Source organism: Polistes dominula, unplaced genomic scaffold (assembly GCF_049000335.1).
Source record: "Polistes dominula isolate Pdom_NZ unplaced genomic scaffold, Pdom_raw_medaka contig_24, whole genome shotgun sequence".
Lineage (NCBI taxonomy): Eukaryota > Metazoa > Arthropoda > Insecta > Hymenoptera > Vespidae > Polistes > Polistes dominula.
The window spans coordinates 6,931,950-6,956,152 of record NW_028301150.1 but is presented as its reverse complement, the minus strand read 5'-3'; the positions used below and the strand labels follow the sequence as shown (position 1 = coordinate 6,956,152).

The 24,203-nt window shown below is 28.2% G+C and overlaps 6 protein-coding genes, 1 long non-coding RNA gene and 1 other non-coding gene across 9 annotated transcripts in view; 4 read left to right on the top strand and 4 right to left on the bottom strand.

The window, feature by feature from the left end:
• Window positions 1-7: 7 nt before the first annotated feature.
• On the top strand, window positions 8-2,305 carry Rpi (Ribose-5-phosphate isomerase). 2 transcript variants are annotated; one of them, XM_089177584.1, is made up of 7 exons: window positions 8-148; window positions 767-1,027; window positions 1,171-1,231; window positions 1,443-1,558; window positions 1,638-1,771; window positions 1,845-1,986; window positions 2,080-2,305. In XM_089177584.1, exons 2-7 carry the CDS (start codon window positions 866-868, stop codon window positions 2,266-2,268), a joined length of 804 nt encoding a protein of 267 aa, XP_089033710.1. In that variant the 5' UTR covers window positions 8-148; window positions 767-865; the 3' UTR covers window positions 2,269-2,305. The 2 variants fall into 2 exon arrangements, with proteins under 2 accessions (XP_089033710.1, XP_015176879.1); XM_015321393.2 differs by lacking the exon at window positions 8-148 and adding an exon at window positions 400-539.
• A 2,477-nt stretch (window positions 2,306-4,782) lies between these two features.
• On the bottom strand, window positions 4,783-4,855 carry TRNAK-UUU (transfer RNA lysine (anticodon UUU)). The gene has a single exon. It is a non-coding gene; the product is annotated as a tRNA-Lys (tRNA).
• Window positions 4,856-5,238: 383 nt separating this feature from the next.
• On the top strand, window positions 5,239-8,496 carry LOC107066607 (ADP-ribosylation factor-like protein 2). The gene is given in 9 exon segments (XM_015321394.2): window positions 5,239-5,655; window positions 5,735-5,805; window positions 6,043-6,176; window positions 6,318-6,433; window positions 6,599-6,775; window positions 6,854-7,037; window positions 7,133-7,166; window positions 7,260-7,459; window positions 7,462-8,496. Coding segments are annotated over 9 exon segments (1,077 nt in total). The 5' UTR covers window positions 5,239-5,596; the 3' UTR covers window positions 7,564-8,496.
• Window positions 8,483-9,854, bottom strand: LOC107066608 (caspase-1). Its single transcript, XM_015321395.2, has 4 exons — window positions 9,715-9,854; window positions 9,251-9,510; window positions 8,852-9,160; window positions 8,483-8,734 (listed from the first exon to the last, which is right to left on the bottom strand). Exons 1-4 carry the CDS (start codon window positions 9,777-9,779, stop codon window positions 8,487-8,489), a joined length of 882 nt encoding a protein of 293 aa, XP_015176881.1. The 5' UTR covers window positions 9,780-9,854; the 3' UTR covers window positions 8,483-8,486.
• LOC149030843 (uncharacterized) lies at window positions 9,714-12,152 on the bottom strand. The gene is made up of 2 exons (XM_089177585.1): window positions 11,778-12,152; window positions 9,714-11,425 (listed from the first exon to the last, which is right to left on the bottom strand). Exon 1 carries the CDS (start codon window positions 12,150-12,152, stop codon window positions 11,784-11,786), a length of 369 nt encoding a protein of 122 aa, XP_089033711.1. The 3' UTR covers window positions 9,714-11,425; window positions 11,778-11,783.
• A 3,409-nt stretch (window positions 12,153-15,561) lies between these two features.
• On the top strand, window positions 15,562-16,918 carry LOC107066478 (very-long-chain 3-oxoacyl-CoA reductase). The gene is made up of 3 exons (XM_015321130.2): window positions 15,562-15,939; window positions 16,017-16,360; window positions 16,487-16,918. The coding sequence occupies exons 1-3, from the start codon at window positions 15,562-15,564 to the stop codon at window positions 16,746-16,748; spliced, it is 984 nt and encodes a 327-aa protein (XP_015176616.2). The 3' UTR covers window positions 16,749-16,918.
• LOC149030842 (uncharacterized) lies at window positions 16,813-18,093 on the bottom strand. Its single transcript, XR_016178310.1, has 4 exons — window positions 17,944-18,093; window positions 17,526-17,576; window positions 17,216-17,450; window positions 16,813-16,996 (listed from the first exon to the last, which is right to left on the bottom strand). It is a non-coding gene; the product is annotated as an uncharacterized LOC149030842 (long non-coding RNA).
• Window positions 18,094-19,308: 1,215 nt separating this feature from the next.
• Window positions 19,309-24,203, top strand: part of LOC107066521 (elongation factor-like GTPase 1) — a 71,217-nt gene continuing 66,322 nt past the window's right edge. Inside the window, exons 1-3 of the mRNA XM_015321201.2 lie at window positions 19,309-22,442; window positions 22,526-22,648; window positions 22,743-22,891. Coding sequence (XP_015176687.1) covers window positions 19,921-22,442; window positions 22,526-22,648; window positions 22,743-22,891 — 2,794 coding nt within the window. The 5' untranslated portion in view covers window positions 19,309-19,920. The remainder of the gene's footprint in view (window positions 22,443-22,525; window positions 22,649-22,742; window positions 22,892-24,203) is intronic.

Below are 24,203 nucleotides of genomic sequence, written 5' to 3'. Positions count from 1 at the left end.
ATTAAGTTGCTCTGTGATAATTTAAATCACCGATGGCGAATCTTTTTACGTGTGCGTGTCAGAAATTCCCAAATATTATTTATCAACTATTTGACGTGTCAATAATAACTAGTGTCAATTCAAAACAGCATTGCCAGCATAATAACATGTACGAAATAATAATGTGTAAGAAAAAATTAAATATAAAATGAAGAGTCTGGAATATCTTATCTATGATTTATCTATTAGAAAATAAATTTAATCTGTAAATCGTTCACGTGCCATCTCTTGCACGTGTATTCTAGTTTCGTTACTAATGATCTAAACGACATAACCTAAACAAGAACAGTATTTAATTATTACCAGACATACAATTAATAATTATATACTTGTGATAAATATGTATATAAATGTTATTCTTAAAGTTAAAACATTTTATAATATGTACATGCTTGTTCTTAAGATTTTTTGTAATTAGAAATATACATATACATTATTATATTTACGTATTATATTGTATTTACATCTATTTATGAAAATAATTATTATCAATCAATGTGGTATGTATGAGTACGTGTTAATTTTATAATTATTAAATTTTTTTATCATTCATACTTATCTCTTAATTTTCAATCAACGTGACACAAAACATACACGTTAAATTTTATAATTAAAAGTATTATAATATTAATAATTAATTTAATATATATTTTATGAATTGAATCTAATACCATGCAGTGATATAAGATATTATTTTAATAATCGAAAATTTGTTCCTTTTTTTCAGGAAACTTCCTAGTATGAAATTGTAAAACATTCGTTATGTTGGTAAAACAAAATTACCATTATGTTGGCAAAATTTAAAATCCTATATTGAAATTAGAGAATGAGTTTGAAAACATCAGTAGGCGCGAAAGCTTTGTCGTCGTTTTATTCTTTTACTAACGTGAGATTTTTAAATAATTATATAAATATATCAGCAAAAATGGGACCTCTTGAAACTGCAAAAAAAATTGCTGCTTATAAAGCTATCGACGAATATGTTAAGGTAATTTATATTTATATGTATTTATATATATTATTTTATTTTTTTTTTATTGCAAAATGATAAATCAAAAAAATTATACAGGTTAGTAATAAATATTTGTATTGACATATAATGTGTTGATTATAATTGAATTTGATTTACAGGATAATAGTGTAATTGGAATTGGTAGTGGATCTACAATTATTCATGCCATAAACAGACTTGGTAAGAATTATTAATAATTTATTTTTATTTTAACTTTTATTTTATTTAGATTATAATCTTTAATTTTTTTGAAATACAATATCTTCTTTTATGTATTCTATACATAATATAATCATATCTATACTGAATATTTTTTATCACGTTGTTGCTTAACATTGTATACACAATTAAGAAGTTATATTTTGATTAGAATTATTTATTTTTTTTATAGCTGAACGTGTGAGGGAAGAAAAACTTAACGTGGTTTGCATTCCTACTTCTTATCAAGCTCGACAATTGATACTTAATAATCATTTAACATTAGGTTATTTGGATTCTTTTCCCAAAGTAAACAATATTTATATATTATTTAATATCTTATTTATTAGATATTATCATTTAATATATAATATATAATATTTTATAGATAGATTGTGCCATTGATGGTGCAGATGAAGTTGATGCCGATATGAATATTATTAAAGGTGGTGGGGGATGTTTGCTTCAAGAAAAAATTGTTGCTTCGTGTGCCAAACAATTTATTATCATAGCTGATTATACGTAAATTATAAATCTATACCGATCTAATAACATATTTCCTTATACATTTTACTTATATTATAATGAATTTTAGAAAACAATCGGAGAAACTTGGACAACAATATAAGAATGGTATACCTATTGAAGTAGTTCCTATGGCATGTGTTCCTATTCAACATAGAATTGAAGATAACTATGGTGGCGATGTAAAAATCAGAATGGCAGTTGCTAAAGCTGTAAATCTTTTTATTATATCTTATTATTGTCTATTTTTAATAAAAAATAAATATGTACTTGTGTGTATTAAATTTGTATGTGTATTATTGCAGGGACCTATTATAACCGACAATGGTAATTTTATTCTGGATTGGCATTTTCCGGAAGATTTGAGCGATTGGAATAGAATTAATAAGGAAATTTTATTATACCCTGGAGTAATAGAAACAGGTCTTTTTATTAATATGGCACATAAAGCATATTTTGGTATGATGGATGGTAGCATTAAGGAACAATCATAAAACATTTATTGTTTAAATATATAAATGTTATTTTTTATCTTATTTACAATAATGTGATTTTATCAGGATTTAAGTAAATTTATATATCTTGCTTACATATATATATATGTATATATATATATATACAGGGTGATTCTTGGAATGGAGGCGGATAATAACTTTTTTTTAAGTAACAATAGAAAAAAATCATAAAGGAAAAAGTTATACGGCACAACAAATGTCAACTTTTTATGACCTTACTTTTTTTGAAAATGCATCGATGCACCCGCTAGATGCAGTTGCACTTTTTTTTTAAATGGAACTTTATACTTTTTTTACACTATTCAATTCCTTTTGTTATTCTGCATTAAAAAGTATTAAGTGAAGGTCATCGAAATTTCAAAGTAAGTGACAAAGTAAAAATTACAAACAATATTGGGGAGGAGATCGTCCCTTGTTGCAGTCCTTTTTCGACGCTAAATATTTTGCTCGAGATGTTAACGCCATCCCATGTCACAAACGTCTTGTCGTGAATCATATCCCAAATGATAAGAATCAGCCATTGCGGGAAACCTAATTTTGTGAGTTTGAATATTAGTTCATCTAACCATACTGAATCGAAAGCTTTTTCCAAGTCGATCAATAACGCCCCTATTAATTGGTTGTAGTGCAGTTCTTCCTTGACATAGTTTAGTAGATAGTGGATGGCATGCACCGCAGAATGCTTATGCTTGAACCCAAATTGTTGGTTTGGCATCAGAGAGTTGTCCTTGCAGAATTTGTTAACATGTGTGATGATGATGGTTTCGTAGACTTTGCTGAGTGTAGGCGTCAGACTGATAGACCTATAGCTAGATGGTTTCCCGGGATCCTTAACCTTTTTTTAAAATTGGCAATACCTTGGTCTTTTTCCACAATATCAGAAAATATGAATGGTTGAGTGCGTTGTTAAATATTATAACGAGGTTATTCACAATGTTGGCTGGCAAATGCTTAAGAACTATTGTAGGTATATTATCCAGGCCACTAGAAGTCTTGTTAGGAAGTTTCTTCAGTAAGTTACTAAGGGTGTAACTATTACAGAAATAAGCTCTGTCTGGGTCACAAATCGGCAGTGATGCCCTATTAGAATCGCTGAAAATTAATTGTGTGCGTTTCAAACTTCTATTTACTTCAAATTCATGCCTAACTTTACCTGCTCTCGCTACAACTAACTCTTTCAATCTCGTTCCATTATTCAAGTATCGAGCCGAGTTGATGGATTCTAAATAACTACCAATTATATTCAATTTTGCTGTTGCATCGGTTATTAAAATCTTGCCCTCCGTGTTCTGATTATCCGTGTTAATTTTTAATTTGTTAATGATTGGGTCATTGGTACTTAATACTTGATCGCCAATCTTGATGAATTTTTTATTTCTCAATAACCTATTAATTTTTGGGAAGAATGTGAATGCATCACGATGATTTATTTGTTTTAACTGCCCTTCGTAATATCTGGTTGTTGCCTTTGCAAATTCTTTTCTCAGCTGATCCTTAACTACTTTAACGATTTCTTTGATTAGTACAATTTCTTCCTGCCATGCGGTTGGATTATTCTGTTGCATACAATGCAGAGTTTTAAGGTACCCTGATTTCTTCTTTTGTAATTTTCTTTTTCTTGTATTAAAATATTTGCTTATGTTATTGTGAGGCTTAAATCTTGGCACCGTATGTTCAATAGTTGTTAAAATCGCATTGTTCAGTTCAGTAATGCTGTTACCTATTTCCTCTATATGCAGATTCCTGTTATCCGGGATTTTGGCTGAGTAGTTTCTTTGTAAATGCTTCTCAAATTTACACCATTATGTTGCCTTATAGTTGAACCTATGGGTTTTATTCCGCCCTCTGTTAAATTCCATGTTGTTAGGCAATTTCAAAAAAAGAAGTTATTACCCGCCTCCGTTCCAAGAATCATTCTGTATATAAAATTTCATTTCATATTGTATAGTCCTTTTAAGATATTATTATTTGTATATTTGTTAAATTAATCTCTTACTGAGTTTGATTTGTTTGAAAATTTATTTGATTGTTCATTATTATTATTATTATTTATAATATTATTTTATATCGACTGATTTACAAATCGATTTTCTTTTTAATCGAATTTATAGATATTATTTTTATATTGTGGATATTTTAATGTAAATTTATTTTCCATATTGTACTTAAAAGTGCATTGTGTAATTTGTTTGTTGGTAGATTTGTGGGAAATATTTGTATGTACAATTTTGTATTATAAATGAATGATTTCGGTTCCATAAAATATTAAATTTATTTTTAAAAGGCACCTAATTAATTTCTACACTTAATACATTGTCGCAGCAATAAAAATTAAATATATTATTATATTCATTAAATTATTAAACATGATCTGAAATTTAATAATAGTTTTTTTCTTTCTTTTATTAAATTTAATTTTTTTTACACTGACCATAATGAATATATTGCTAATATAAATTTATTGTGAAAGAAAAAAAAAGAAAAAAATATATTCGCCCAAACAGGGACTTGAACCCTGGACCCTCAGATTAAAAGTCTGATGCTCTACCGACTGAGCTATCTAGGCATAGAAGTTTTCTTCTTTTTTTACAGTTATTGATCAACTGTGAATTAAAAAAAAATATTCTTTCTATTATATTGTATTTTCAAATACAAAAATCATTGTGAATGTTGCTATTATCAAATATTCATGCTACATAATATATCATTTCTAAAAATTTTAGATTAATTAAATAATAAAAAATATTTTAATACATTTAAGTCATGTGGATTTTGTGACATTTATTGATTTTATATTTATATTCATTTATATAAATATAAAATTTTTTTTAGTAAAAATTTCATTTCTAGTTGTAATTTACGTATGCAATACTAAAATAAAATGTTATGTATATACTTTTTTATAGCAGGTTCTATTTCTTCTCTTATTTAGTAAGTTCATGTTTTACTATATGTTTGTTTATGATTACTTAGTCAAGTTTATACATAAAAAGAATCAAATCAAGTTTTTTTTTCGATTGTAATTTTGTACATTGTAATACTCAAATGTGATTTTATGTGTGAATAATTTCATAAAAATTTTTAAATATAAAATTTAATAATCAAATATGGATTACGCATATATTTATATATGTTATTTTTCCGATGGGCTTATGTTAGGCTCGCGGTGTATTTAATAACAAAAAAATTTATATATCTTATATAAAATATAAATCACACATATATTTATATGCATTATAAATTGAAAAATTAAATTAATAATATAAGAGATATAATTTAAGACTTAATTTAATTGTAATTTGTTATAATGGGTAATTGTCTACGAAATACGATACAAAAATTATCAAAAAAACATCATTCAGAAAAGTAAAGTATTCTAACTTTTTTTTTTAAGAAAAATGTAAATTTTTTCTTTAAATACAAGAATATATTATTTTTATTTCAGAAATATAACTCTTCTTATTGTTGGTCTAGACAACGCAGGAAAGACTTTAATTTTAAATCACATATGTGGTGGTATGTAATAAACAATTTTTGCTCTTTTTTATTATTCAGAATTTGTTGTTTTTGTGCATTAGAACTTTTCATTCATATATATATATATATATATATATATAGTATTAGCAAAAATACTAAATATTTAATTAATTTCTAGAAATTCATGGAATGGAATTTTATTTTCAATATGAATAAAGCATTGTTACATTATATCCTTTTTTAAAAAATAAATTTTAAGGTTTATTCAATTTTTAGATCCTGATAAACATGTATTATCAACAATGGGATTCCGAACTGTATGTTTAAAATATAAATCTTATGCTGTAAAAATATATGATGTTGGTGGTAGCACACAAATAAGATCATTATGGCCAAAATATTATAATGATGTACGTTCATGTTATTTTAGTAAATAATTATCTTTTATATATTAATAATATAAAATTTATATAAATTTTTCTGAAGTTATTTCTATTATAAAGAAAGAGCATATTTATTATGCATTAGTGCTTTAATATTGAATATTTTAGATACACGGTCTTATATACGTCGTGGATGCTAGTGATATTTCCCGTCTTGCAGAAAATAAAGTTGTATTTGGTGAATTAGTTGCTCATGAAAATATTTCAGGAAAACCATTATTATTGTAAGAAATATAAATCATTCTATGTGTTATTTCACACATTTTGGTTTCAATATACGCACATGAAATTTTAATTTTTAATAATTGTCTAGCAACATATTAACAATATATCAATTATGATTAATTGCTGTAATAAATATTACATGTGTTTTATTTCTCTATGTATAGACTTGCCAACAAACAAGATTTAAATGGAGCTATCGATGAATTGGATGTCGTTGACAATTTAGATGTAGAATATTTAGTGAATACTACACGATGTCCTACAAGAGTTGAAACTTGTTCTTGTTTTTCCGAAAAAGACCACGTTAAAAGTAGTATTTTAGGCATTACAAATGGATATAAGTAATGATAATTTGTTCATAATACTTTTTCATCAAGTTGAAATAATCTTTTAAATAAAAATATATTTATTTTTTTTAGATGGTTATTGGATACAATCCTGAGGAATTATACTGTTTTAAATAATAGAGTTAAGCAATCTCAAAACATCATAAACGAAGAATTAAAAAACCGAAGAGCTGTAAAGGATTGCAAATATTCTCCACCTAGATTAACAGTACACTCTAATCCTTTTAAACCAATAGCAGAACTTTTATCTAAAAAGGTAAACTTATTAATATTTTTCTATAGATGTACTATGAAATATAGAAATTTGATATTCTATGATTACTAATTTTTCCTTTTATTTTTTATTCTTAGGAAGAAAATAATACAGAAAATCATTTAGTAAATGGTAAGAATTATATATATATTTATCAATTAGATTATATTATATTAATAAATTATCGTTATAATGTGAATTTATCTAAATAACGTGAACTCATAGGTGTTATCAATGGGAAATCTCAACTTAAGAAAATCTTCATGTCTAATAAGACTGCACCACTTCCTTCTGAAAGTACATTTAATATGAATGAAGATCTATCTTTATACGATAATTCTAATATTATAACACCTGTAGCACAAAAAAGTACCCAAACTATTACTGGTATAGATTTCTCAAGTTTTGATACGCATCTTAATGATAAAAAAAAAAAAACAAATATCACCGTCCATATACAGCGCCTGCACATTCTACACTACATAATACATTATCGATAATAAATATTCCTGGACAAGTTCTTCAGTAATGATTTATAAGATATTATATATTTTGGGGGCCAATGCGTATAAGAGTAATTGAAATAATGAAATAGAATATAAATCAATCAAATTATTTAAGGAAACAAAAAATTTTTACTGAGAAACTTTATTTGTAATATGTTTCTTTCATTTTCTTTGTATATCGTTATTGCATATTACAAAGAAGTCATATTTAAATTTTGTATATAAATGTGTATAAAGGTATAAGTGTATACAGTATAAAAGACACTAAATTATACAAGACTCACAGCGTCGCATGTGATAATACTATCTTACATATAAAATATATTTATCCTGTGTTGAAATCATTTTTTATAGTATTGTTATAATAACAGATTTACATGGTTAACTAATATATTATCACAACAATTTACACAATGGTAAACAGTGGAACTTTTTAATTATAACTGTAAATTTTTTCTTACAAAATTTTTAATTGTAAATATTTACAAATTTACGTGATCTACATAATGCGCAAACTTAAAAATATTAAGTAGTTTGATAAGATCATTGAAATACAACAAAATCTGTTACAATTAAGTAATATTCTTATTTTAGAAAGATGTAATTTAATAGTAGTACCTTTTAAATGCAAAACTGTTTAAAAATTAATAGGATCACGCGTTACATGTAAATATATAAATTCTAAAAAACATTTGTATCAAAAATTTGTTCTACTTTCATTACTTTGTGAGACCAGAAAAATTTGTACTTCTCATATTTGTGTATATCTCCACTCTCTTAAACAGTTAATATAAATGCAGTAAATAATGGCAGTAGAATTGTAAATGCATTTTGAAAATTAATAATAAATGTTATTTGAATAAAGCTAAGCACATATATAATACATGTGCTACAATAAGATAAAATGTACTACTTAATATGAATATATAATAATAATCTTAAAATATTAAACACTATTCTGAGGAGCAGTGAATTTTACTAGACGAGTTAACATAGTTGTAATGCATGGGATTTGTTTTTGTTGATGCATAGTTATATTATCTGGAGTATTAGATTCATAATCAATTGCGACTCGCTGACAGACAAAAGTAAGTAGCGTTAATAAATCATGTTTAAATCCATATTCTTTTAATTCTATACATAATGCTTGCATAAACCACGATCCACGTGTCGTATTTCTCCATGAATAAAAACCTAAATGCAAATTATTTTGGAATTTAATTAATAAAAAAAATAAAATAACTTAAAGATATATAGAACGTGTTCTTTTACTTTCGATATTCAAAATATATGATTAGAATCACAGCTTACCTGGTATTGTTGAATAAGCAATTAAAAAATCTGCATGAGTTGGTATACGGAATGTACTAGTATGTGTACTACTATCAGTTTCTGTACGTTCTTTTAAAGTTATACCGGAATCTAATCTATCACCTTGACAGGCTTGTATAAAGAATAGTTTTGGTTTTCCGGCAAGAGTAGGACACTTGTCTGATGTAAAAGGAGACCAAATAGTATCAGCTTTGTAAGGAGTATCATACGCATACAGCATTCCTAATTCTCCATGACTTAATACAGAAACTACTAAGCAATCGTGATTGGTGTGATCTATTTCGGAAACTATAAAAATACATTGTTATCAATTAGAGATTATTTTATGTTCTTATATTATTATTTACTTAATCTTTATTCTATCCTTTATTTTGATACCTTCTCTCAAAACCATTTCTAATTGTTTAGAAGTATAATTTTCATAAACTCGAACAGTAAATCCAAGTAATTCTAATGCAGACTTGAAGTTTTCGCAATCAGTATTAGTTCCGTTTCGTGGTTTAAGATGATTAATAGAAAAAAGTTCATGATTAAATATAATTGCTATGCCACGTTTGGGATGATCCATTTTGTAATGTGAAGCATATCGTTCAGTTGGTGATGTTTGTAAGGGTCGAATAACCGGAGTAGTAGTTTTCCTGCGAAGATATAAATATGATTTACAAATGTTTATAAATTTAATTTTAATATAATATATCAGATTAAGGCTACGTGCTTTTCTTAAATTTTAAGAATAAATCTATATTATCGTAAAAAATGCATTTATTTTTGATCGCTTAAATTCAATATTTTATAAAAACATCAATTATAAAGATAATTGAATGTTATACAGCCAATGATACCTTGGGCATCCAAACGCATCAGAAACATCATTGTCTGTTTCTTTGTTATATTCTTTAGAAGACATTTTGTTTAACAGTAGAGTTATCCAATTTTATACTGTAATCAAATTGTCCAATTGTTTTTTCACTTTTAATGATAGTTCTTAGAACAATGAACAATAAATGCACATATACACATATAGTATATAACCACAAAACACTCAAGACTGATTCACGTTGTATTTAACTCGTTTAACTTTCGACGCTTCCATATTTAGGCGATATAAAGGTGAGTAGAGCGTTTGTATAAATGCGCGCGTCGTTTAACAGAATTCTTTTGACCAATAAGATTTATCTTATAAACTCGCCTTAGTGTTCTATCATCAGTAATCAATTTGATTGTTGATTTTTATGTACAATAAATATATTTAAATATGCAATTAAATATGCAATAAACCTAAAAACTTTTATAGAAATAAAACTTGTATTATAATGTGAAAATAATTGATTGATTCATATATACATTGAGTGACACTTGAAATCATAAATTGTCAAGTTTACTAGATTTATCCTTGAAAAGTAATGGTATAGTGCAGTGGTTCCCAAACTTTTTTGTCCTATCGCCCCCTTGAAAATTTATTTCTTAATTTCTTAATATTGTGACCTTTTTTTATTTTTAGTAACTGAGAAGAGAAAAATTATTTATTGCACTCATGACCTTTTTTTAATGCACACCCGCACACAAAGTTCCAGTTTTCACCTGTGGTCGTGTCAATCACCCCCTTCAACCGCTTCATTGCCCACCAGGGAGCGATATCGCCCACTTTGGGAACCACTGGTATAGTGTATTTAAATTAAGGACAAATTAGAAATAAATGTATTAATATATTTAATAAGTTAAATTTGAAAGCTTTATTTATAGCAAGTGAATTAAACAAATACGAAAATAATATACGGAATACATCCATACCTTAATATCGTACATGTTGATATAAAAACGGTGGGAATATTCGATTTATTTCATGTCTAACGGACGATCGTCCTTTGTTTTTATTGTTAATAAATGTTTTGTTTTCTAAATATAAGAATCAGTTTAATACTTATCAAAGTAAGAATAATATAAATTACACTTGTTTAAAAATTACATAAAATATCTATTAATATAACACGAATATTAAACAATTTTAATCTAATATTTTTTTAAGATAAAAATTTTCGATTAAAAGTCATTGATGATCTGAAATGTTAAAAATAATGTAAAATATTAGTAGAGTACATTAGAATGTTCAATAAATTTAAAATGATTGTTATATAATAAAAAAATGTAAATTACAGTCTAAAAGTACAGAAGAAAACAATGAATAATTGAGCCGTTTATTTTGAAAGTGGCCTAAGTCCATTTATCTTAAAATCGAGATATTTAAGGGTTTGCGTTTCAATGAATTTAAAAATATACGTACAAGATACTAACGAGTTATACTGCTTAAGGTTACTGCTAACCTTCTACAATGAGCACCTAAAAAAAAGGCTATTTTCGCGAATTTTTTCCAAGAAAACTATAAAAGATATCGATATAAAAGTTGTTGGGTTTGTTAAATTGAGTCTTAAACTATATAAATAAATTTTTATTTTTTCATTTTAATTAATTTTTTATTGCAAAAACAGTAGTATAAAAAAACACCTTAAAACTTTAGTGCTTTGGTAGCTCCATCAGAACTTGAGAATGGCTTACCTGAAACATAAAAGTAAAATGGTTTTATATTCTGTATGACTTCAGCTACAAAGTGACAGTAATATATAAAAATTTTATCAATAAATAAAAAAATGGTGGACAAATTACAAAAAAAACGTAAATTTGACTTTTTTTTTCATTGTTTTTGACTAAAAATAAATAGTAAAAATTAAAATATAAGAAAAAACTCTCCGTCACTTTGTTACAGCTCATGTGTAGAATATGTGGATTAAATTTTATAAGAATCGGTTTACTGGTTCGTGAGATACGATGGAGCTAGTATTTCAAAACATAGTTTCAAGATAAACGCGTTTAAAGTTTTTTTTTACTCAAAATCGTTAAAAATTCTTACCTAAACTTAATCTGCGATGCCTGGACCGTACAATAGACCTTCTTCTTGTTCATATTCTTCAATTTCTTCCAGTCTTGCCTTCTTCCACTTTGATCTAGCATTTTTTGAGCACTCAGAGCTTCGACGGTTCGCAGATTCGATACGTCGGTCGTCGCGTCTTTTAGCAAAGTCGATCGCTCCTGGCCCAAGTTTCATGCCCATCGTTTCCATTATCTTCATCACTGTTCGAAATCTTTTGTTGAAGATACATGCTGAATCTTTGCACGCAATTTCAACAACTTTTTTGCCGTTAAACACGTGTTTAGGTGCGATGTGCCTTAGATTTGAGGTACTTTCACCAGTCGATGGAACACTTAGAATGCTTCGGCTTGGCATCAGTCGAAATTTTGTGGTAGTATCCTGCCCAAATCTCGTTACGCATATCCTATGAAGAAATCAAATTTCTTCTGACTGCTAAGCCGTAGATCTCTGAGAGTGCTTTCATCAATTTGATTGTAAATTTTTAGTTTTTACTTCAGGAACTTTTTTCACAACAGTCATTTTTCTCTTCACTACTGTTTTTGCTACAGTTCTTATTTTTTTTTTGGCGGTTCGGCGTTTTTCTTTTAAATTTTCTTCTTTTGTATGAGAGCTTTTCTTGCCTTATTAGCGCGCTTAAAAATATGTTTTGTCACATGCAAAATACACTTCAACTTTTTAACAATGAAATCTTCACCGTATGGATGATAATAAAGCAGCATTTTAAAAGTCTTGGAGTCTCCGTAGCCGATATAAGAACCATACCGCACCGCAAGAACCGTGCGCGCCGAACGCTCAGGAAAGCGGTCCGAGGTAGTTACGTTCAGGCAGCAAAAAAATGTAGTTAGAGACATCGGATCTTTTTGAAATTTTAACACAATATTTCTACATATATATACATTCGAAAAAAAAAAAAAAAAATTTTTTTTAAATTGCAGAGTAGAAGGTCCCCTTAAGTGTATCTAAAGGTGTTCAACTTACAGTTTCTATTAAAATAGTGGCAATTATTAAGTAATTAATATGCGTTTTCTAACCACGAATGGAGATAGGCCACTTTCAAAATTAACAACCAGATTCATTTTAAAATTTGAAGGTGCCCAAGTCCATTCAACATAATTTAAGGGCGGGGTAAGGGTTTTCACTTTCGAAAAATCGATTTTTTTTGTCTTATCTTATTGTTTAACATTTCAAGAATATGTCCTTAAAATTTTAATCCGATCTAAGCAATATTCTTGAAGTTATTGTCAAATTAGTCTCGGGGCCTTTCACGTTCTAACTCTAACAGCTACGGTCGTTCGGAATAGCAGTGCAGCTGTCGAACAGTTTATTCATTGCTATTGTCCTAACCCGTTATCTAGTTTTAGAAATATTTTATTTAGTAAAGGAAGGTAACTAAAACCATCAAGATATATTTTATATTGGTATGTATACTATACACTACAATATTTTAAAGCAAGAAACGAGCGTCAGTTTGTTGTTGTACGTTCGACCGTGCGCTTGTCATTTTAGAATTTTCTCAAAAAATTTTCTGTACAAAAATGCCGAAAGTAAGCAAAGTTTCGAGAGAAGACCGACAAAGTGGAAGGATTTATTTGTGTAGATCAAGAAAAAGGTTTAATCCGAATAAAATAATTAAAGATGAGGTTACCACAAAAAGTGCTTCATCGAAGAAAATCAAGCTAAATACCAGTGCAAGTGTACCAGAAGACGTTGAAAAGAGGCTGAAGACATCGACAATGCCGCAGGAAGTTTGCTGTATGGAGCTGGAATCGATGATTCTGTGTAAGTTGGAAAAAAAAATTTTTTTCTTCACTTTTTTAGTTCATAAACTTTGAACGCGTTTTTCTCGAAACTACTTTTTCAAAGTCCGTGTTCACTGCCATTTAAAAACTATTTGACCGATTCATTTCAAATTTTGTACACATTTTCTACATATAAAATACCTCCCCCCTACGTTAAGTAAAATTTTTTTTTTACATTAAAGGTGTTTCCCACCCACAAAATGGCGAAAATTTTCGTGGAAAATAACGGGTCACACTTTAGATGGCCGCCAAAAATTATTAAATTAAAAAAAATATAATCAGAGAACGTTGGGGGGAAGGTTTGATTATAATTTGACTAAATTTTTATGGTTTTTCATTTTCAGATAATTTCCGGCCGAGTTACAGTGAACACCGCAAATTGTTTTTTTTTCAAGACGCTCTGGGGAAAGCTCTGCTACGGGCTAATGCTTTAATATTTCTGCATGAAAAATTTACAGAACATTGTCAAAACTATGCTCAATAATGTATAGAAGGTTTGAATAAAATTGCTCAATTCATATTTGAGAAAAAAAATCGGAAAAAAGTGTTTTTTTTTACGCTGAAACCCTTACCCCTCCCTTAAGATGCTTCAAATTGAAAAAAATAACAATACTGAATTTATTTTACATATCCTTAAAACACTTCAGGAACATAATTTATGCGATTCAATTAACTACATAACGTGCAAAATTACAAACATAAATTTATTACAAAACAATTTACTACTCATCTACATTTTGTGCGTGTGAAAGGGATTTGAAGTAATCATGATGTTCCGGTGGTATATATCGTAATAGGTCCATTATGTCCTTGAATTTTGCTGTTGTAATTTGTCTGATATTTTTATACAGTGGTGTCAATACAATATTTTCGAACTTTTTTGGTCTACCCCGACGTGGTAATAAATTCAGGACTTTAAAATTTTCATTCTTATTCATTGATGTCTTATAGAAAATTTTATACGGTTCATTTCTGACAAAACGCATCCAACATATTTTTAGCCAGTTTATTGATTCTCCATTAGAATTTTTTACTCTTTTAAAAATTGCATCTTCTAATAATTTTGTTCATACAATATCTTCTTGTTTCATTTCATTTACAATAAAATTATTACCTTTCCGACACTTTTTCATAATCTTGTAATAATCTTGGAGAACGAACAGTAGATTATTTTTTTTTAATGACATTTCTACCACGCCAAAATCTCTATCATTTGGTAAAAACGAATGTCCTGATATTAAAAATTTGTGATCTATGATTTCTACATTATTTTCCAAAGATTGGACAATTTTTAACCACATTAAAGCTATTTTAATGTTTCTACTTTGCCCGGTGCACATATCACTGTAAGTTATAATGTGTCTTTCACTTTTTATACTAATTTTTTTACTGATAAATAACATAAAGTTGTACACGTAACCATGACAACCAGAAAAAACTGGAAACGGACTTAGGCCACTTTCAAAATAAACGGCTCAATTTATTCTTATAAATCTTCACATACAAAATAATGAATAAGTAGTGAATAGAAGTAATAAATTAACATAAATTGAACTCCTCCACATATAATGACGTCTCGGAGACGTTATTTATTTCATGTGCCAACGTAAATTTTGACGTCTCCGAGACGTCAAGAACTGTTTTCGGCTGTTTCTACTTTGAGAAGTATCACACATTACAAAATTATTAAATTATTATTTTATGGTATTACTTAATGAATTATCAATCTTATTTAATGTTGTAAAGCAACTTAAATCTCAAAATAAAACACGCACACATTTTATTTGTAAATAAAGAGGTGAAAGATCAATCATCAATGTTATATTCAACTATAAATATAAATGAATGTAAAATCATTCAATACAATGTGTGTGAATTTTACCAACGTTCACAATATAAGTCGGTTATTATAGAAAAACGGTCGATTGTTATAACTTTAAAAAAATAATTAAATTAAGAAAAATATGAGAATGTTCGGGAAACGAGATAAGATTTCTTCGGTGATATTAGCAGCAGTGAATTTGCGAATTTTATTTAAAGTAAGCTATTTTTTATGGATAAAATTATTGGCACCAAATTTAGGTTTAAGTATAGATTTGACAAGTCAAGGTAAATGGGCAGTTATCACGGGAGCAACCGATGGTATTGGCAAAGCATATGCCAAAGCATTAGCTGCTAAAGGACTTGATATCGTCTTAATATCAAGATCATTAATAAAACTAAGAAACGTCGAATCTGAAATAAAAGAGAAGTATGGGGTGGAAACTCGTATCATTGAGGCTGATCTAACTAAAGGTCAAGAGGTGTATTCAAAAATAGCTGCAGTTATTGAAGAACTCGAAGTACAATCATTTATTGCATGTATAATGAGGGGAAGATGATAAAAGTTATGATAATAATAAAAAAACCGTCTTTGCAGGTTGGTATTTTAATTAATAATGCTGGAATGGCTTACGATTATCCAGAATTGATGACAGAAATGCCAGAAGAAACGTTGAATAAAATATTGCAAATTAACGTTGCTGGTCTTACCGGTGTAACAAGGGTAATTCTACCAGGCATGATAAAACGAAAGAAGGGTATTGTTATTAATATAAGCTCATTATTGGGTGAGGTTATAAGTCCATATTTAACAGTCTATGCTGCAAGCAAAGCTTATGTCATTAAATTCAGTGCCGATTTAGCTAATGAATTATCTTCGAGTGGTATTACCGTGCAATGTATCATTCCTGGACCAGTTGCTACCAAGATGTTGAAAATAAGGTACATATAAGAATGCTTATTAGTTTATTCATTTATTCATTTCCGAATGAGTTTTTTTTTTTTGTCAAATTTATTGTCGATTATTGAAAAAAAAATTGAATATATTTATTTGTTTGTTTTTCATAGAACAACAAATTGGATGATACCGAGTACTGATGACTTCGTAAAATCTTCCTTGAAAACTGTAGGAATCGAATCATTAACAACTGGATACTTTTCTCATCATTTATTTTATGTATTTGCGAACACTGTCGCATACGTTTATGAGAAAGGTGCAATACAACTCACACGTCGGATTATGTATAAAATGAAAAATGATTATCTTAAATATAAGATGATGAAACAAAAAAAAATGGAAATTATGGCAAAAAATGATGCTTTAATTTAACGGATATCATGACATTATACTTTCGGTCTACGTGACGGTTAAGGGATACTTTAAAGAAAGACAATTTATTAAACACGTGCAAGTTTTTATTCGATTACAAAATTATTCGTTAAAATTTCGTGCATAAAATTTGTGTATATTTTATAATAATATATAATCACACGAATATATAGGTTGTAATTTATACCAATAAAATAATCCTTAAAAAATATCGTCCATCGGATTTACAAGCCTCATTTGAATATTTTCTGCAATCGATATCAATATATTTTGTTTATTATTTAAAAAAAATATAAAACTTCAAATAATAATATATTCGAATTTCTTTCGTCAATTTGCAATAATAAGTAAGGTTGGAGAAAGTTTAATTGAAATGAAATTCTACTGATAAAGTCTAACTTTATCTGACTGATAACGTGGTTCTAAAATAATATTATATTTGAAGAATAATATTCAACGATATCTACCCATATTAAGTTATTGTCGTGATACGAGCGATTAGGTCAAATTTTATTGTTGGTATAAATCACGGCGACGTCTTCCTGCACCACCTTCCATTGCATCTTTTGCCTTTGACATGAAATCGCCCATAGCACCCATGGCAGATCTCATCCCATCTTTGAAAGTATTTGCCATATCAGAGAATTGTCCTGGAAAACCAGGTCCTGTAGTCATGTCTTGCATATCTACGTCACGCTCGACCTGCAAGCATGTAATAATCATTAATATTCATGAAAAATTATTGAGTATTATCAAATATAGTTTATTATTACGTACTCTCTTATCGGTTGTAGTCTCCTGTTGATCTTGTGACTTTGCTTGCCCAAGCTACGTTAAAATTACATTTTTAATATTAAAAGTATAACTTTTTCATGAAATTTAACTATTTTCTATTAGAAGTATACATTTCTGTATAAGTATTTGTTAATTTTTAGTTAATCTAAATTTTATGTCTACTACATCTACTAAAGTTCATTTCGTATCTATAGAATCTATTTTATTGTATTGCACAAATGTCACTTCGTATATGAATTACTAATAAATTATTCTTAAATCAAATACGTAGGATTAGAATTTTCAGGCTATAATTATTCGTATTTACTCGTTTTACGAGCGAAAATAAGTTTAAATAATTGGATACTCGTAATTTATACCAATGTTATGATAAAAAAAAAATAAACTGAATATTACTTACTATAAGCATTAGGCACAAGCAAGCAACAGTAACGTATTTGATCATGTTCACTTCTTATTGTATTTGCTTTCTGTCCGTACTTCTTCTACTTATAAAATCGTTAAACTCGCTTTTATATAAATCCTACTAAATACGATTTCGTTACGGTAGAAAAACCAAAAAATTGATACGCTTATATTTTTCACAGGAAACTATCGATTTTTATCTCTAAGTTTATATAATTTATTTTTTTTCCTTATTAATTTTATTTTAGTCACGTTAAGGTATATGTTCATAATAAAATTGAAGTATTTAAATAATTATTTCTAAGAGATAATTGCTCAATTGTATATAGGAATCATTTTCAACAAGAACAATGTCTTATAAAAAAGGTAACTATTATAAAATGATTTAATTGTTCTTACAATGACACTTATTTTTTTATTTAATTATTTGAGATTGATATTGCTATGATCATGGGTATGATAAATTGAGAACATCGATAAGAATCTTTATTGCGTAATTATATTGTGTAACATGAACATCTTTTTCTTACAATTATTTGTTATGTTAAGATGATGTAAGACATTAATTAAATAAAAATTTGTTTTGATCACACATTATAAACACATTATAAACACATTATAATCATGTATATAGTAATAATCGTTCAATATTATTTATTTTTAAAATAAAACAAAATAATAAATTGTTCATACCTTGAATAAAAACTGTATTGAATATCATTATTTATGAGTTCTTGCCAGTGTGATGGCAAAATTTGTACATCTCATTTTTTAAAAATCCCTTATTCCTAGAGCGAAAAATTGAATTAGTGTTTGTCTGAACAAATAGAACTTTTCGGTAGACTTAATATTAATCATTGAATTATAAAATAGTTGTTTAGGTAAATTTAAAAAGAAGAAATTTGTTAACACATCAAAATCATGAAAAATATTATTTAAAAAATATACATTATGTATATAATAAAAGTAATTTTATTATTTTATCGAATAAATTAATTCGTGTGTTTTTAAAGTCATGTTTTATTAATTTTTATTAATTCCTTAAATAAATACAGTAAATTTTGTCGCTAAAATTGTGTGTGACGCTATATTATGAAATAATAAATTTCAACTTATGGTGTAATATTAAAGATTACGCGCTAGTGACATATAGAGTCAAATTAACTCTTAAAAACTTCTTATGTTATCGATATATAATTATAAAACATAATAATATATAAATGAAATCCATAAATAATACTTTTTAAATTATATGTAAATTTATGAAAATATAATACATATTATATAAATAGAAAAAGTATTTTTTTCTAAAATAATATAACTTTACTAGGGATTTTTACTTGACTAGGGATGTGTCGTCTACGTCATAGCTACATAAGCTAGCCTTCTCAGCCGTGGTGTCATTTTTTGTATATTTTCAAGTTTTACACGAAAAATGTTGTGATTTAGTGAAACATTAGTCGTATTAAAAATCAAAAAAGATTTTTTATTGCTACGATTGCAAGTAAATCGTTGGTATCGTCGTTAGATCATTAACGTCAGTTAGATTATTATTGATTGAATGCATCTAACCTTAAAATTGTCCAAATTTCAAGCACGTGTTTGTAATATCGATTGCATATTGACAAGGAACATCAAAAAGAAAAACATTCCGGCGTATTCATTAAGTGCGCATTTTCCGGTTTGTTGTTCGAACCGGCTAGTATGCTTTATAAGACCAGTAATATTCCAAGCATCCATTTATATACTTTTGTGTTTAGTGAACGTTATACATTTTGGAACGTATATAAAGTGAAATAGTATTTATTATACTATTATAGTGCATCGTGAAATAGTATTTAGCATACTATTATAGTGCATTGAGACTTCGAAGCTTAAATCTCTTATATATTCGTATACATTATTTTGTATTATTATTTGTTTAAGTATCATTTATATTTTGGACCATTATTTTTTACATTAATTAGAAACAATGAAGGTTATAAAGGCAGAGAAGCTATGTGAGTTGCAACAAGATCCTGCTCGTATTCGTAATATTTGTATACTTGCACATGTTGATCATGGAAAAACCACGTTAGCAGATTCTCTTGTTGCAAGTAATGGTATCATTTCTAATAAACTTGCTGGCAAACTTCGATATTTGGACAGTCGACCAGATGAACAACTAAGAGGAATTACAATGAAATCTAGTTCTATATCTCTTTATCATGTTTATAATAATAACGAATTTATGATAAATATCATTGATTCTCCTGGTCATGTTGATTTTGCATCAGAAGTTTCAACTGCGGTTAGGTTATGTGATGGTGCTTTTATTATCGTTGACGTTGTCGAAGGGATTTGCCCCCAAACTCGCAGTGCTCTTTCTATATCCTATATCGAAGGTCTCAAGCCTATTTTAATTTTGAATAAAATTGATAGATTGATAACGGAGATCAAATTGTCGCCATTGGATACTTATTTTCATTTAAGACAACTTTTAGAACAAGTTAATGCAGTTATGGGAGAATTATTTGCAAGAGATATAATGGAACGCGAAGATAAAGAACATACCAATACTTCTAAGAATGAGAACGTTACGGAAACAAATCTATCCAATTGGCAATCTGTACTTAATGAAGTAGATGATTCTAATTTATATTTTTCACCAGAACAAGGCAATGTTTTGTTTGCCAGTGCTGTCGATGCTTGGGGATTCAGTATAAAAGAATTTGCACAATTTTTTTCTACAAAATTAGGCTTCAGTGAAAAAGTTTTACTAAAAACTCTTTGGGGAGATTATTATTTAAATAATAAGACAAAAAGAATTATGAAAGGAGCCCAAGAGAAAGCAAAGAAACCTTTATTTGTACATCTTATTCTTGATAACTTATGGACTTTATATGAAACTATAGTTGTAAGAAAAGATAAAGATAAGATACCCTCCATTGCTGAGAAATTAAATATTAAATTAACGCCAAGAGACTTAAGGCATACAGATCCTAAAACACAATTACGTGCTGTATATTCTCAATGGCTTCCTTTGGCTCGAGCATGTAATAATATGGTATGCGAAATAGTACCATCACCACGTAATTTATCCGAAGAAAAGATTGAACGTTTGATTAGCGGAAATACTGATTTTTCAACTTTACCTGAGGAAATGAAACAACTTAAAAAAGCATTTTTAGCTTGCAATTCTTCATCAGAAGCACCAGTAATTGTATTCATTTCTAAGATGTTTCCAGTAGATAGAGAATCTTTGCCAGAAAATAAAATAAAACTCTTAACTTCGGAAGAGTTAGCACAAAGAAAACAAGCTGCTCGACAGAAGCATGCGGAGATGATGCTACAAAAACAATCATCTCAGGAAAAATCTAATGGAGAGTGTGTAGATAATTCTGAGATAAAATTAGATGAAGAACCTTTGACGGATAATGAAAACACCACTTCTTTATTAGCATTTGCAAGAATATATTCGGGTACGCTTAAAGTAGGTAGCGAAATCTATGTCCTTGGACCAAAACACGATCCTGTTAAAGCTTTAGAGTATCAAAAAGCAGGAGAAGATATAGCTGCAGCTACGTTAAAAGATTTGAAACCCGGAAGACATATTACTAAAGTGACTATTGAAAAACTGTTTCTGTTAATGGGAAGAGATCTAGAATCTATTACCGAAATTCCTGCTGGTAATGTATTTGGTATAGGTGGATTAGAAGAGCATGTATTAAAAACTGCAACTTTATCCAATACTATAATTTGTCCATCATTCTCTGAATTAACATCTCTCGCAGTTCCAATTTTACGAGTAGCATTAGAACCAAAACATCCAAATGATTTACAAAAACTGATAAACGGATTGAAGTTACTTAATCAAGCTGACGCATGTGCCGTGGTGCAGATTCAAGAAACGGGTGAAATTATTTTGAATACTGCTGGTGAAGTACATCTGGAGAGATGTTTGGAAGATCTAACATCACAATACGCGAAGGTTGAAATAAATGTTTCTGAACCCATTGTTTCCTTCAGGGAAACAGTTGTACCACCTCCAAAAGTGGACATGGTAAATGAAGTTATCGAAAAGAAGGTAGAAGAAATTAATTTAGAAACGTGGACAGTTAATCGACAATGCTGTTTTGAAATCGATGCTAAGCCACTTCCAGAAAAGGTAACGAAACTATTAGAGAAACATGCCAATCTAATAAAGTGGATGGATCAGAATTTCAATAAATTCTCTAAAGAGAAAGAATATTCCTCGAAAGTTGAAAATTGTCCCGATCAGAATGGATTATCTACTTACAATTCAACCGCATTGGATAAGCAGCAGAAAGCAATGGAAACTTTTGAAAGCGATTTGATGACTGCCTTTAAGGAAGCTGGCTGGAACATAAGTTTAGACCAAATATGGTCATTTGGACCACGAAAATGTGGACCTAACATTTTATTAAATGAGACGGATTATAATCATCGTAATTTTTGGAAACGACAAACTAAATCGACCGATCCTCGAGTTTCGTAAGTATCCGTTTCAACAGAATAATCTATTAAAATCATTTTTGCCCTATTATTATACTACAAGTTTTCATTATTGTCTTCAGATATGACAGTAGTATGGTTAACGGCTTCCAGTTAGCTACGCTCGCTGGGCCATTGTGCGAAGAACCAATAATGGGTGTTTGTTTCATTGTAAAAAAGTGGCAAATATTTCAAGATACAAATGGGTAAGTTACCATTCATTCAATTGTTACATGTGTATGTATTATATTTATATTATATTTCATATTTATTGTATATTTTTATTTTGTCATTCTATAGCGTAAGTGGAAGTCAAAGTCAAGGCCATCTTGGTGGTCACTTGATGTCAGCGTGTAAAGAAGCTTGCAGAAAAGTATTCAATTTAAGACGTCCACGGTTGGTTACGCCGATGTACAGTTGCAATGTCTTGGCCAATTCGGATGTTCTTGGTAAGTGATAATAACCGATAAATATATATGCAATTATATATACGAAGGATACAGAGGTGAAACATGTTCAATCATATTTTGAAAACATTTTAAGAGAGAATTTAAAAATTGTATATATTCTTATAGTTATTCCATACTTCTAAATTTCATAATTTGATGCGAATATGTTTCATTCGTGACCCTTCATATATATGTAATTAAGTTCACAATTGAACGGAAACATTGATATTTCAGAATAATTTTAATCGTACGTATTTGTACATATAATAACGAAAGTTTCATTCATACGTTGATTTACGTAGTTAAAACGTCTTTTTATATTTTATGGCCACAAAATTTTCCGCAGGCGTTTATTATATTTTTCTTTTTGTATCTCTTTGATTTTTCTTTTTTTTTTTTTAATCATACATTTTTCGAGATTTATATAAAACGTTTGATCTAACATTATATATTTAAATTATACTCTAAGAGAAATATCCTATCCTCCGGAAACGTTTCAATTGATAGACCTCGATACCTTAAGAAACGTTAGTTAAATTCATGTTATTGCCAAAGGAGTAATAGCGTATATCATAAATAAATAGTTTGAGAAGAAGTAAAGGCATATGTATACCTATATTTAAATCGATCATAATCGTAAGCGAATTTGTTTCTGCCACGCTTAATTGGAGAGTCTGTATAATGGCTGATATAATATATAACGATAATCGATTTTCTATACTTGCAATTAAACGAACTGACCTCGCTGACGATTTATAATCAATATTAAAATTTTTCCTTCTTACAAGATCGTCTTTACTAATGAACGCTTTCATTTCGATCCTATTTTAAGTAGATTAAATTTACGTGAGACATTAGCATAGACGAGCAGGAATGATGATACTTCATCGTAATAATAATGATAATAGTAGCATAGTATTAAAAAGCTATTCGTTTAAAAACCTATTAATATATACTTATATATATATCATAATTAATCGTTATACATTTTCGATCGTGTAAGTACATTAACTTACATATACGTAAGTATCTGTAACTTTCATGTATTACATGCAATTCTTAAGATCTACTTTCTGGGACGAACAATAAAAATTTCGAATCTTCGATTTGAATTCTCTTTATCAAGACATTCAACGACATTAAAGAAAAATATAATGAAAATTTACTATCTGTATTTTTGTTTTCTTCTTACGTCTTTTTCTAATCCAACTAATTTTTGTGCCAATAATTTCGAGTTTTCAGTGTTTAACTTAATGAATAATATAAATATACGAGTATATATATATATATATATATATATATATATATATAT

What these genes read in the sequence shown, in the direction of transcription:
- Rpi (XM_089177584.1), top strand. Translation starts at nt 866, where the DNA reads ATGAGTTTGAAAACATCAGTAGGCGCGAAAGCTTTGTCGTCGTTTTAT. An exon ending in TCATGCCATAAACAGACTTG is followed by an intron (nt 1,232 to 1,442) that starts GTAAGAATTATT and finishes TTTTTTTTATAG; the next exon opens with CTGAACGTGTGAGGGAAGAA. An exon ending in ATTATCATAGCTGATTATAC is followed by an intron (nt 1,772 to 1,844) that starts GTAAATTATAAA and finishes AATGAATTTTAG; the next exon opens with AAAACAATCGGAGAAACTTG.
- LOC107066608 (XM_015321395.2), bottom strand. Translation starts at nt 9,779, where the DNA reads ATGTCTTCTAAAGAATATAACAAAGAAACAGACAATGATGTTTCTGAT. An exon ending in GATGCGTTTGGATGCCCAAG is followed by an intron (nt 9,511 to 9,714) that starts GTATCATTGGCT and finishes ATATCTTCGCAG; the next exon opens with GAAAACTACTACTCCGGTTA. An exon ending in AGAAATGGTTTTGAGAGAAG is followed by an intron (nt 9,161 to 9,250) that starts GTATCAAAATAA and finishes GTATTTTTATAG; the next exon opens with TTTCCGAAATAGATCACACC.
- LOC149030843 (XM_089177585.1), bottom strand. Translation starts at nt 12,152, where the DNA reads ATGCCAAGCCGAAGCATTCTAAGTGTTCCATCGACTGGTGAAAGTACC.
- LOC107066478 (XM_015321130.2), top strand. Translation starts at nt 15,562, where the DNA reads ATGAGAATGTTCGGGAAACGAGATAAGATTTCTTCGGTGATATTAGCA. An exon ending in CAGTTATTGAAGAACTCGAA is followed by an intron (nt 15,940 to 16,016) that starts GTACAATCATTT and finishes CCGTCTTTGCAG; the next exon opens with GTTGGTATTTTAATTAATAA. An exon ending in ACCAAGATGTTGAAAATAAG is followed by an intron (nt 16,361 to 16,486) that starts GTACATATAAGA and finishes TGTTTTTCATAG; the next exon opens with AACAACAAATTGGATGATAC.